The following is a 13,444-nucleotide window of genomic DNA, read 5'->3' as shown; positions in this document are numbered from 1 at the left end:
TTATCCGCATAAGTTATATAATTACAAATTCAGTGCGGAGATGAAAAAGCATAAGCTTTTTACAATCATAGTCACCTTTTTTTTTAAAAAGAGGTGTTGAAGGTGTTAACTTAAAATTCAAGAAATATTCTGGAATCGTGAATTTGACTTTAAAATTTGACCAAAAAAAAAACCAGTCTGATAGTAATCAATAGTATAAGAAGCAGGAGTTTCCAGGAATTCCTGTGCGAGGTTAACTTTTACCAGAAAGATTTACAACTAGAAAATTGACATAATTACAAACATAGCTTATCGCAAAATAGTACAACTAATCACCGATCACCGTAGAAACGGAGCAACTGTTTTCGTACCAAATTCACAACCGCAATAAGAAAAAGGTGAAAGAAATTGTACTTAGATGAGATCGACAAAAGCAATAAGAAATAATCAACTTGTCTTATTATAATTTTTGTATCGAATGGCTCAAAGTAATATAATATTTCCATTCTTTTTCCCAACACCCATATATGGAAAACCTTACAATATTTCAGATTAAATATAGTTCTATTTTTATTGTTTAACAATTTGTCTTACTAATGTGTTGTCTAGTTAAATTTTAGGGCCAAATAAATCGAAAGAGGATGTTAATGAATGCCTCCTTTCTATGGACGATGTTTACGAATGACATGGGTTATTTTATAGAGCACAAAATACTTTACGTTGAAGGTTCTCCGTAAGTGAAAGATCTTTCAATGTTAGTCATCGCCGTGTTTAAACCAGTCTTTCCTTCCTCCCCTCCCCCTCCTCCCCCGAAAAAGACTAACAAGCGACCAAAGAAAAAAAAGCTTCTCCGGGTCTAGAAAAGCTTTGCTTCTACACTCAGCCCACGTTCAAGCTGTATTTCAATCGCGCGCTAAGGATCTGGGTACCAGATGAGCTATGGAATAAAATTTCCGTGGAAGGACTGAAGGCTTTGCAATTTACTCAGCTTTGCAGTTTGTTTTGCTTCTACATCCTTTATTATTTGCCTGATTATTCCAAAACTTTCAGAATATTCCAAATTCACCTTCATATTTCTTTAGGAGTGTTGTGTGACTCCTGTGTGTACACGAAGATATTTCTGTGATTAGTAAAAACACTCCTGTCAGATCATACAAACCCTGCATAAACTTCACTCCAAGTATAATCATGGCCGGATTAGCAAAGAGCGTTTGATGAAGCTTAGGAATGGATACTTTTTTCTCTGCGTAATGAAATCCGTTGTATAACTAGGCCTACCAACACCGTATGGTAGCTAAATGGCTCAAAGGTCCAAATTAAAGTGGATTATGTCGTTTGATCAAATGGTTGCACTTCACGCAGCATCCAAACCGAAGAGAGTCTGGGTAACCGCATGAGATCGAGGCCAAGTGTGTCAATCAGTCCAAGATGGCGTCGAAAAGCTGAAATGGTCTGACTTAGGACCGAGACCCAATGGATATCAAAATATTTGCAGGACTGAATAACGAAATGAACAGAATGCGTCTTCATACGTCGAACGCAATCATCGCAAGACTGGAGAACACTCTTGAAAACGTATCCGACAGACAGGCCCATCAGTTTTCAATTTCAAGCTAGCACAGACCCTTTTAAGGTTTTACCATCGTACATCTGTTAACAAACAGAGCATCTGGTGACAAACTTGTTAGCATTTCACCAAAGCGAGTCAATTATATTCATGACACTCTGCTGGGCATAAATACCGCGAGGGATGTTAAACACTATTAAGACTAAACACACCAAAAAAATAAAAATAAATAAAAAAATTATGACCACTGATTTTGCTTAAATTTTATCCATCTGTTTCTTCATAAATATTAATTAAATTTATTTAACTCTGGAATTCGAAGTTCAATTTCTTCAGCTCGGTTTATTTCTCTTGATATACAATGTGTTTGGTTGCATGAGTAAAAATTGATCATGGAAATTTTTAGGTAAACTGACGTCATTTTAAAAAGGATGACAGGTTTTAACGATAAATATGCAGATATACGTTAGAGAGTTTTGAATAAGTTTGACAGACATAGACGATATGAATTCGTCTTTTATCAAGACGATAGATAAAGAACAAAGTTGTGGTCTAATTTCACCAATGCATCTTGTGCGATAAACACACACAGCGTACATTTCCTCCAGCTGAGAGCCTTTTGCATTTTCCGTTGCAAGCCCGATCGTGTTCCGATATATTACGTTAATTTCCGAATTTCCTCTGAAACTGCTAAAATTAGCGTTTATTTACTTTTTTTTTTTTTTTTGACGTTCCTTCCCACGTTTATTGTGATTTCAGTGATGAATCACAAATTTTGCACTTGTCCAGCGAAACGATAATATGCTTGTCATTTTTCGCAGGTCGGTTATACAAAGATGATTGATGTGAATAATTAAAGACACGTTTCACCGGCTTGAGCGAAAATAGGGCTTCTGTCTCTTTATACAGGTTTATTTTGCTGGTGTTTAACAGGAAGTTTTGTGAAGATTTCAAAACAATGACCGAAAAAAAAAAGAATTTTGAAATTATACCGGTCTTTTACAGTAGACCACTTCTTTTTTTAATTTGGGATTTTGCAGGTGCAAATGTCGTATCATTGTAGTATAATCAAACATTCTGCACATCCTTGGCAACAAGGATCTACGTCACTAGAAAGCCTCTCAAAACATCACGAGTTTTCTTAATGCTTCATCGCGTAACAATAACAGCGAAACAACATGGCTGATAATAAACCTTCGCCGTACCCGCAACAGCAACCTCCGCCGGGAGCAGAGTACCCTCCTCCAGCCTATGGAGGCCCTACGCAGCCAGCGTATCCGCCGCCCGCTCCTCCCGGCTACCCAGGTTATGCAGCTCAACCCGGCTACCCTGGCACATCAACAACGACCACCATTATTCATCAGCAACCGACGGCTGTTGCAATTTCTGCGATCGGCTTCGGCGAGTCACCGGTGGCAATGTCATGTCCTGCCTGCAAACAGAGCATTGTAACAGCGACCACCTATGTAACGGGAACTTTAACTTGGCTTGCCTGCCTCGGATTGTGTGTTGTTGGGTAAGTGAGAACTAAACACCTTTCTTTCGTTTCCTTTCGCTAACCTATCCCACTTTCGAAATATTAATAAATAATTAAAAGCGATTTGTGTGGAACGAATAACACAATTTTGAACGTTTCACTTTGTGCAAAGGTTTTTAAAACATTGCGGTTTTACATGCATGGACATGAATTTACAGACCATTATTATGACTGTATCAATTTCACAGGAACGGATTTAAACCATCCCAATCGCAATTTTCTCAGAATCTTTTAAACTAACAAGCGGTCTTCCTCTACAAATGTTAAATGGATGAGGAATGGAATTGAATTGTCATAAATTTTGAACTCTTGGCTGTGTTGCATTGTGATTAAACACGTTTTTTTTATAATTTCACTCGTTCTCGAAATCGTTAGAGTTTTCAGACTGATTTTATATATTTTTACTTCGTAAAAAATATCCAAAAAAATATCCATTCATCATTCATCAGCCAAAGTCTAGAAAATTTGACGAAATAATCCGAATGCTAGATAAATTAAACAAACCAGATCTCTCATTATTGAAATTTATACACTGGTGATAAAGCTACCTACATAGTTTGCATTTATATCAGCTTAAAAGTTTTAATATTTAATGGTCTGAAGTTAATTTAAGGTTGTGGTCGCTAGAATCAATGTCGCGACCTGTCGGATGCGTATTAAGAATACAAGTTGCACATAGGCTTTATTCATTTTGACGTGTTTCTGACTTGACTGCCTGTAAATATCGCATTTCTCTGTCAGAGAACTTAGCTTTCAGATTGTCAAAACGTCGAAACGCGAACCTCAACGAATTTAATAAAGTCTCTGGTGGTTAATTACATTGGCAAGGCGAATTTTGAATTACAAAGACTGGTCCAAAAGTATTGATAGTACTAAGCAATTTTCAAACAATCAAAAAAATCAACAGCAAAGTTATTGACCCGCGAACCTTTTTGACGAACGATTATAGAGTGCTTTGAACCGATGGAAGTCTTTTCCGATTGTTTTCCACAAGACCGACACAAAAACCGCCGCTGGAAGTAAATAAATGAATAGAAAATCACTCACAATTTAAGAAAATAGAATAAAATATTATTAAAGTTTTAGAACTCACGCGAAAGTGATTAAAAGGACAATTTTCAACAGTTCGAAAGCAATCTGGAATTTCGCAAGTTTGCGTGACGTTCTTCCCTGATGGACTCAGAGTAAGTGTCAAATTTCCTCAACCAGTCGGGTCTAAGAACAAAATTAAACTCGACTTGGACACTCGTGTTTTCCCACGCTGCAGACAGTTTGCTCATTATTGAAATTATTTCTCATCTGGCTCTTGAAGTATTTTCCTTTTGTCTCAATGGCCGTTTTGTTTTCATTGATTTTGGTTTTACAAGACTCAGTCGAAATGCAATCTTTGAGGTTACACAATATACCGTTGATAACGAAGATACCATAAGTAAAAAAGTATTATACACACACAGGAAAACGTCAAGTTTTTAAACACTTGAAATAATTCTGCATATGTTCCTTCAAATTCTCACTTTATTTTAGTTTTGTCTATAATAAACTTTCACTCCTGTTCCGTTAGCGGTGGTATTTTCAGAATATAAATTTTCCAATCTTGTTCGTTCGTCTCTCCGTCTTTCCCGATTATTCATTCGTTTTTCCGTGCGCTTCAAAGCCTTTTTCCGATCATTAGTCGGTTTTGGCCCTTGCTCCTTTCGTTTGCGATAGTATTTAAACCGACTTTTATTTTATCGACCCGGTTATATGAATGGATAAAACTGTGTCACTCTTATTTGATATCAAGTCTTATTAATTTCACAAAAGCGTCAGATTAAAAGCGTGATGCGTGTTTGTCGTAAAAAATTAAAATTCGTCAAATAATTTAGTTAATTTTCTCACCTCGTTTAATCAAAAATACAACTTATTTTTTTCGCAAAACACTGAACGTTGAAAGTTCATCTCAGACGGGATAGACGAGAATTCTTTTTCAAGACTGACCCTATTTTATTTATATTGCAGATGTGATCTTGGTTGCTGTTTGATCCCATTTTGTTGTGATCCCATGAAAGATGTGATACACATTTGTCCCTCTTGCGGTGCCCAAGTAGGAGTGTTTCGTCGAATGTAAGAAACTCACTGATGGCAAAACAGAGGCAACGATTCATACGACGACTTTCGTAGACAAGCAAACACTAAATATAAAAATTAGCGTTAACCGACTGGGAATTTTATGCGAAAAAACCTTTTAACCGCTTTTCTGTAATTTTTATGTTAAGATTTAAAGCGAATTAGATTTGAGCACAAACGATAGTTAAAATCAAGGCCATTTTTTTTGTCTCAAAGTCAATATAAATTTTTGTGCATGCGACGGCCAAATTGAATATTTTAACTAGATGTAAAACCACAAAATATTCGTTTGGCTTGAAATAAAAACCAAGTAATTGATCATCTACACTTTCTGTCAGATAGAAAATGCTGAGATGAAGAAAACGAACTATACCCCTCATTCCTAATATTGCTTTTGTTGTCTCAGTTTCTGCTCACAGAAATGGTCCTTACAAAGTTTTTAAATCACTCTTCACAAAAAGTTAGTGAAAAGATAGATTTTTCCCATTTCCCAGTCATAAAGTTAAAATTTATGCTTTTATTTCTTATCGCGCTGTTAAGAGCCTATAGATATGGAAAAAGAAAACGCAAATGATGAGTTAATTTGTTATCAAAGAACACTGACTGTTAAGATTTGAAGAACGTAAATTATATGATTAGATTGAGCAGAAAGCGCTTTCTCTGCAAAGGTGTTTTCGACTAAGAAAGGGCGAAGTACACTTTATTCGTCTTTCCTTTGGAGGTCAAGAGACATGTTTAAATGGTTAAAGAATTGAAATTGTTTCAACAGTAACACATGTTCGATCTTGGAAACGTATAGTTCTTTTACAGAATATGCATAACGTCAACTGTGAAATAAATGCCACTAGTAAATCACGTGAATTGATAAATTTCTTTCTTTTTTTTATGGGGGCGGGAAAATCCGGAGCGGGGGGAGGATACCTTTCTCTTAAAAATACCCATTCCTCACGCGAACTGAGGCCAGAAACATAATTCATTACAGAAACCAAACTACAAACTCGATACGAAACAAAGATCGAGGTTCGCTTGGGTTTGGTCGGTTTTAGATTCTTGCCATGCATGTTGTTAAAAAAAAAAATGGCGCTGTATTTCAGCAGTGCATTCCTATATCTGAACGTAAAATGGCATTCGGAGTCGTAAAGACAGCGTTTGATTGACTGAATGACGAGAGGGGCATGGGGATTTTCGGTTTTGCGGTTTTGGCTATTTTTTAGATCGGGTTTGCGGTTTTTGTGCCAAAAAACTTCGGTTTCTCGGTTTTGGTGTTCATTGCAGTTTGCGGATTTTCCGTTTTTTAGCATCTGGTTTTCGCTTTTCGCGAAAAATACCAACGGGTTTTCGGATTTGATAACCGATGTGGTTTTCGGTTTTTCCTATTTGACCTATTTGGGTTCCAGTTTCTCTTCGATCTGAGCGGCAATTACGCGCCTCCACTGATCCCGAATAGCAGCTAAACGCAAATGATATTGAGACGAATGCGTGACAAACCAATTGAAAAATCGCAGGGATCCCTAGGCAGCTTAAGTGTCGCCGTACCCTCCCCCATGGTGTGGGGGGGGAGGGTACGGCTCAGCACGGAACATTGCCAGAGTTACTTTATCAAAGCCAACTCGAAGTTGGTGACCAAGTTACAGGCCACACGTGACTGATTGATTTAACTTTTCAATAGAATCTCCAGACTTTCAGGTCTTAGTTCGCAAATGGAAATGTTAGATTAGGGATTTTCGATGAAACTTTCCAGAGCTGTAGCTTTTTACAACTGCAAAATTGCAATCCTATAGAGGACTTTTGAGCGAATTTCCTTAATTTAACTAGGCTCTATTACCAGCTACTAAGTTCGCAAAAACCATACTCGAGGTCAAATAAAGCCTGTAATTTAAGCAGATACTAGAAGATACAAATGCCAATTCCATAGCATTCACAAGTACTGTAATGAAATTAGTGCAGTTTACTCTGTATGCTCCACTTGTCACCACTGTGTCGGATCGATCAGGGCTCTGATAACCGGGATGTGAAAATGTATCAGTTGACACAGTTTTGCATGCTGTGTCCAGTTTTGATCTGATTTTTTTTCGGTTGTGGATGATTTTTTTCTACGGTTTTGCGGTTTCTAATAGGTCCCAATGCCCTCGTCAATGACTGGTTGATTGTAGCAGTACCATTGACTGAAAGAATGACTGAACTGATGACTGACTGATGGAGTGATTCACTGCCTAACGGACTGAGCAACTGATAGACTGACAGACTCTCTGACAGAGCGACTGAATTGATTTGAAAAACGCTTAGAAGTAGATACCAAAAATAATTGCTGGACCAACCCAAAAAGTCCGTGGGAGATTGGATAGAGACATGACGTGTCGTGTGTCAGCGGAAGAAGTTACGAAAACAAGATGGCGGTTTAGTTTGGATAGTTTTTTTTAAAGACCTTTTAAAATAGGTGCCTTGCGCTCTTCATTTACTTGATTGCTTTCATTGCGATCAAATTGAAAAGAAATAATATACAATGGATAATCTTTATCAAGAGACCAATCGGTAAGTTTTTCTGTTTGCGTTTATAGCCCTTCGAAGACTTCCCGAATGTTGACTCCCTTCCTCTGTTATGACAACCCAATATTAATGAAGCTTGATTTTCATCCCATTTCTGTTACGATCCCCATGGTATTCTTACCATCCAAAAGCATCACTTCCTGATCACGAAGGATAGGATCTACCCATTCTACATTCAAATTTAATTTGAGTTTAGATAAATTTAAAGTTACGATATGTTCTTTTTCTCCCTATGAAAGGCTCATCGTAGGAGTTCAGGGTTTGCTCAGCAAACTGAGTTCTGCACATCCTGATTCGCTGAACGGTGAGCGTAAACATTAATTTGGAAGAAAGGGTCATCATTGCGTCATGTTTATCCTACCAGCTGTCTCATGCTCACAGACAAGCCATGAGCGGTTTGTCGTGAAAACGAGCTGATGTATGATACTTGATTGAAGTATCCCTGGTGAAAAAAGGAATTGCTGCTTATGGATTCATACAGCATTAACAAAATATGGTTTTTTGTCATAATCATCACCTGGCAATCTTTGACTTAATGTACCTTAAGATTCACAAAAAGCACAGAATATGATTACAAGGATACCTTTATATAATTATTTACCAGGCGAGGAGCTAAATGATTAAAAAAAATAGAACTCAAGACCAGAGCACAGTTTTTTTCCTATGTGGACATACTTAAACTGGTAAAAAACTTATTTCTTACTTTTCTGACCAGTTATTTCGTGTAAGGATTGATGTAGGCCAGTAAACAAGTTATTTATTGTTTTCTGGCAGTTTGCCATTTTCTAGTTTGCTATGAATGGCATGCAAAAGATTTTGGACCAGGCTCCAATCTAAAAAAGCTGGACCAGTTACCAGTGTGTGCTTGCTGATGCATTGGAGGATTGAAGAGATGCATCAGAAAAAATAAAGTGAATTTATGTTAAAAACTCCTTTAAGGAGATTTAGTAGGAATAGTTTTTAATCCTAAATCATCTTCTCTTTTCCACAATAGCTCTTGAACAAGAAATAGAACAAAACTTGGAGCAAGCATCTGCTAATTGTGACCGTCTGGCGATCCTCATAAACAAGGAACCACCTCAGAAGAAACAGAGTGCCAGAATGTAAGTGGTTCATGAGTATGTCGGTTAGACCCATTACAAATACTATGATCTACATTAATATGACTTCCCTAGAGTGCTTTTCATTTAACTGATTTATTCTTGTTTACTCATCACCATATTTCCACAGATTGTGTAGCTCCATTCTCTGCATATCAACACACACACAACCCACAATTCCTCCAGTTACTCAGACAAAGGGTTAACGCTCAAAATGTCAGCTTCTTAACTCTTAACCCTTTTACTCTCAGAAGTGATCAACATAAAACTTCTCCCTATAATTTCTTTACATTATCCAGCAAACAGGTAATGAGAATATTTAAACCTATCAGGTAGAAGTTGTTATCGTGATCTTACACCAAATTCTCATAACTAATTTACAAGGATTTATGTAGCAGTGAGTGGGGAGAATTGACAATCAGATCTTGGGAGTTAAAGGGTTAATGATGGCCAATTTACCTCATCAACTCAGTTGATAACATCAAATTACCCTACTATGATAATCAGTTCAGTGATAAGCAGAAAAGTTTGATGATGGGGTTTTGATGGTAAAATAACAGTGTCCAAGTGTCGAACATGAAAACCTGCCAAAAAAAAGTCAAACAACATTTTGCTACTGGGAACAGAGACATTAGCCTGTGACAGCAACCTTTATTTAATGTCAAAACATGATAGTATCTTGTAGACACTGCCAGTGGTTGTTCTACCGACAACTATAGTTGAAACAGAATTTGTCAGTTGTTACATTGCAGCTTGGCTTTGAAGGGCTGTATTCAAGTGTCTGTTGACTAATAAGATTCTGATGTATAGATTTTCATGTAAATTATGCAGAAGGTCTTAGCAGATTATTTAGGCAAGTGAAGATGTTTGAATTTGCCTTAAATGTGACAATCGTTTTTTTTTTCTCCTTAGAAAAGTCGACCAATTGACATATGATTTAAGACACCTAAAGATAGGCTTTAACAACTACCAGCATCGCAAAATGCTCAGGGTATGATTACTTTTATCATTAATATTCATGACTTCACCCTTTAAATCCCATGAGTGACCAACACAGAGTTTCTCCTTACAATATCAATACAACATCAAGCCAGCAAGTGATGAGAATAAAGAAAAATATTTGACAGACAGGGTGGAGAATTAATTTATTTCATTCTTTCTTTTTCATCAGGAACAGGAGGAAAGAGAAAGAGAGGAGCTTTTAAACAGAAGGTTTACTACAAATGTAAGTAATTTCTGTTGTGTCTCAAGTTACAACTATTTTGATCACCATGGGGAAAAAAAAGAAACTGCTTACTAAATTTGCAATCATATGAAAACCATCAATTTCGTAACCTGTTTTTGGCAATGTTTATGTGGTTTCATGATGCTAAATAGCAACTGTACAAGAATTTGAGCCTGGATACCTCTTTCTTTTAAAAAGGCTTGTGTCTCCTTTCCTCTTGGAGGTGAAAATAGTTTGCAGGTGTGGTATATTGGTATATATGTATGCATCAACAGAGAGAAAGTTGACCAAAAAAAACGTTACAAAAATCATTTTTACTCAAAGCTTTGCATGACTATTTAACATGTTCCTCTCTAAAACAGGACCTAACTCCCCTTACCAATTAATTAGACAAATTTGTGTCATCTCTAGTTTCTATTGCTATTGATTTTTATTTTTCATTAGTTTTTATCATTTATAGTTCTCAGTTTTTAGCATGTAAAACACTTACATCATGTGCCTTAGGTTTTGTGGCTCAGGAGCTCGAGATTGGGAGATCATTCCCTTTGTATATGAAGTAAAATAAATCATCTACCCATCTATCTGTGAGTTCTTTATTGCTCAGTGCTAGAGCATCAGAATGTAAGATCTGAGTCTTTTAGTCCTTGTGGTGCATTCAACTTTAACCTTTGCCCCTGGCTTCTATATGTGATTACATATACATGTTGTTATAGAAATGTGAGTTTTGCACTATTAGCTTTTTCAGTACAGTAAGATAAATGATTCAAACTTATCTTGCAGAATAGTGGGGAGACATCAATTATGATAGACCATGCTCTACAGCATAACACGTCTCTTCAAAATGCTGATCGAGGAATCAGTGATTTACTGAGCAGTGGCTCCAGTATTTTGACAAGTTTACGAGATCAGCGCGTCACTTTAAAAGTATGTTCACTCCATGTACATTAATTTTTTTATTAGTACAGTTCAGCTTAATAATAAGGTGACCAAAATGTGTATAAAACACGCAGAGTACTCTTGTAAGGTCAGACACATACTGGTATTGACAGACAAAGCCCACATGTCTATTCTTGGGCTTACTATTGGGTGCACCCTTCCCATTTCTGTTGCTTACCTTTCCTTTCAGCGGCATACCTACTGTCATTGTAGTTGATTGGTGAAAAGTTGGAGAAACTAAACATGAAATTAGCTGGCTGTTTCTTGTACTCTATTCCAAGTCTGTAGTAAGTATGATAAGATTAAGAAAGTAACAAACCCTTCTCTTCCACTTTTTTCAGGGAGCGCAAAAGAGAATATTGGATATTGCCAGCACTCTTGGACTTTCCAACACTGTTATGAGATTAATTGACAAGAGAGCCACACAGGTATTTTATTCCGAATATCACTGTTAGTAAAACACAACATACCCCATTCAGGGAATTGACTGGTTTAATCAGAAAAGGCTATCAATGATGAACAACTGTTCAGTGCAGTGGGAGTCAACAGTTTTCTGTTCCACTCCCCCATCCCCTTCTTGTGAGATTTTCTATTACATGAACAGCTTACAGAACATTTAATTTAGATGATGGAAAAGCAAAAATAAAAAAAATCTGCATATATATTTTTCTCTGCTAGATATACAAGATAATGGTCCTTCTCACCAGTTGAAGGGTTGACTACAGGCCTCCCCTCCCCACACCCCCTAACTCCCCCCACATTCCTCCACAACCCCCCCCCCCTCCTTAATACACAAGGTAGAGCAGTGGTTTTGGTCACTTCACCCAATGTGTGCAGAATTTCATAACCATGCTGCCACAACCCCCCCTCCCCCTCATCATTTAAAATCTTAGCTATGATCCTGTAGTGAACCAAACTACTGTCCACCACAGTCACTTTTTTTTCTCTGTCTTTCTCTGTAGGACAAGTGGATTGTTTTTGGAGGAATGATAGTCACCTGTATAATAATGTTCTTTGTGGTGAAATACTTGACATGATAGCTACCAATATGATACATTTTGAAAAGACTACTTTTAGTATAAACTTTGCCGAAAATCTCCTATACTCCAAAATGATCGAGATCTTAGGCATGAAGACTGAACATTCAAAGGTGAAATAGGAAATGGCCAAAGGAACTAAGATGTTGAAAAATCGCTCAAGTCTTGCCTTAGAATGTGAGAAAGAACATTGGTTTATTAAAGATACTTCAAGAACTTTTATTTTCTTTTTCTTCTTTTTTTTTTTTTTTTTGTATTCAACTCCTGTTTCTTCAAAAGTAAATGGGAAATGAGATTAAACAAAGTTATTAGTTAGAAATACTGGATCAATGTCAGTACCTGAAAAACTGCACACCTACCCCTCCCCTAACTCAACAACAGTCAACTGATAATAAACTAGGGTTAACGTCACACTCATAGGGAAGGGGTAGGTGCAAATTCTGTTGGCTATCGAGGGGGAAATGAAGAACAGCTAGAGTGGATTTCTAATTTTCTTTTTGTCTTTCAACTCGTTAATGGGCTGTTTTAGTTTTTGAATGTTTTTACGTTGTAAGATTGTCTTTAGCCTAAGTACGGTAAAAAAAACTCAAACAAAGCTAACACTCGTATGGCAGGTAACTTAGTGTTAACAACTGAGTTGAAAACGTAAACTGGCCACTGTAAAGGGTAAAAAAGCTGACGTTTCGAGCGTTAGCCCTTCGTCAGAGCGATTGATTGCTCTGACAAAGGGCTAACGCTCGAAACGTTAGCTTTTTTATCCTTTACGGTGGCCAATTTACGTTTTCAATTCAGCTAACACTAAATTACCTGCTATACTCTCCCACTGACGCACCACCACAGTTTCTTCAGAAACTTACCCCCTTTAACACTCGTATGGTATAGTTTCGTGTTAAGCAAAACAGGAATTACGAGATACATTCAAACTGGCGTCCCCATCAAAAATTTACATAAATCATGGTGTTAGAACGATTGCGATCACACTGTGGTACGATGCGCAAGTTCAAGTCAATCTGCGGCCATCGTGCTCAAGTTGCCTCATGCGTGCCTTGCAACAAAACAGATCACAGTCCAGGCTTCTTTATTTTTTAAGTAGTAAGTCTCGATATGCTGGATGCGGCTTCTCAAGGTCAATGTGGAACTATCCTGAGGTATAGGCGCCAATTTTATTTTTTAAGTCTCAAAGGCAAGAGGATGAAAGCGTACAGGGCGAGACACCTGCGAGCGGATTTTTTTTTTAACCGCGCTCCTCTACTTACACAAGTCTCGCTCTTTGCGCTTTCTTCACGCTCGCCTAGCGCTTTCTTCACGCTTGCCTCGCGCTTTCTTCACACTCGCCTAGCGCTTCACGTTTGCCTCGCGCTTTCCTCTGCTCACCTGTAAAACACAAAATTATGGCTAATGTGCCACAAT

General features: G+C 37.4%; 2 protein-coding genes across 2 annotated transcripts; both read left to right on the top strand.

Moving 5' to 3' along the window:
• The first annotated feature begins 2,253 nt into the window (after nt 1-2,253).
• LOC113682189 (lipopolysaccharide-induced tumor necrosis factor-alpha factor homolog) lies at nt 2,254-6,050 on the top strand. Its single transcript, XM_027199344.2, has 2 exons — nt 2,254-3,062; nt 5,082-6,050. The coding sequence occupies exons 1-2, from the start codon at nt 2,725-2,727 to the stop codon at nt 5,188-5,190; spliced, it is 447 nt and encodes a 148-aa protein (XP_027055145.2). The 5' UTR covers nt 2,254-2,724; the 3' UTR covers nt 5,191-6,050.
• A 1,500-nt stretch (nt 6,051-7,550) lies between these two features.
• LOC113682190 (Golgi SNAP receptor complex member 2) lies at nt 7,551-12,353 on the top strand. Its single transcript, XM_027199345.2, has 8 exons — nt 7,551-7,721; nt 7,976-8,040; nt 8,731-8,839; nt 9,749-9,827; nt 10,008-10,061; nt 10,842-10,985; nt 11,339-11,425; nt 11,960-12,353. The coding sequence occupies exons 1-8, from the start codon at nt 7,693-7,695 to the stop codon at nt 12,032-12,034; spliced, it is 642 nt and encodes a 213-aa protein (XP_027055146.2). The 5' UTR covers nt 7,551-7,692; the 3' UTR covers nt 12,035-12,353.
• The last annotated feature ends 1,091 nt before the right edge of the window (nt 12,354-13,444 follow it).

This window comes from Pocillopora damicornis, chromosome 14 (genome assembly GCF_964200805.1).
Source record: "Pocillopora damicornis chromosome 14, jaPocDami1.2, whole genome shotgun sequence".
NCBI classification, from domain to species: domain Eukaryota; kingdom Metazoa; phylum Cnidaria; class Anthozoa; order Scleractinia; family Pocilloporidae; genus Pocillopora; species Pocillopora damicornis.
Note: the sequence above shows the minus strand (reverse complement) of the source record. Positions and strands in the feature narration are given on the sequence as shown.

Bases quoted from the DNA above. Each gene is read 5' to 3' on its own strand.
- LOC113682190 (XM_027199345.2), top strand. From the start codon at position 7,693: ATGGATAATCTTTATCAAGAGACCAATCG. The intron at 8,041-8,730 runs GTGAGCGTAAAC...TTTCCACAATAG, and splicing joins ACATCCTGATTCGCTGAACG to CTCTTGAACAAGAAATAGAA. The intron at 9,828-10,007 runs GTATGATTACTT...CTTTTTCATCAG, and splicing joins AGCATCGCAAAATGCTCAGG to GAACAGGAGGAAAGAGAAAG.
- LOC113682189 (XM_027199344.2), top strand. From the start codon at position 2,725: ATGGCTGATAATAAACCTTCGCCGTACCCGCAACAGCAACCTCCGCCG. The intron at 3,063-5,081 runs GTAAGTGAGAAC...TTTATATTGCAG, and splicing joins CTCGGATTGTGTGTTGTTGG to ATGTGATCTTGGTTGCTGTT.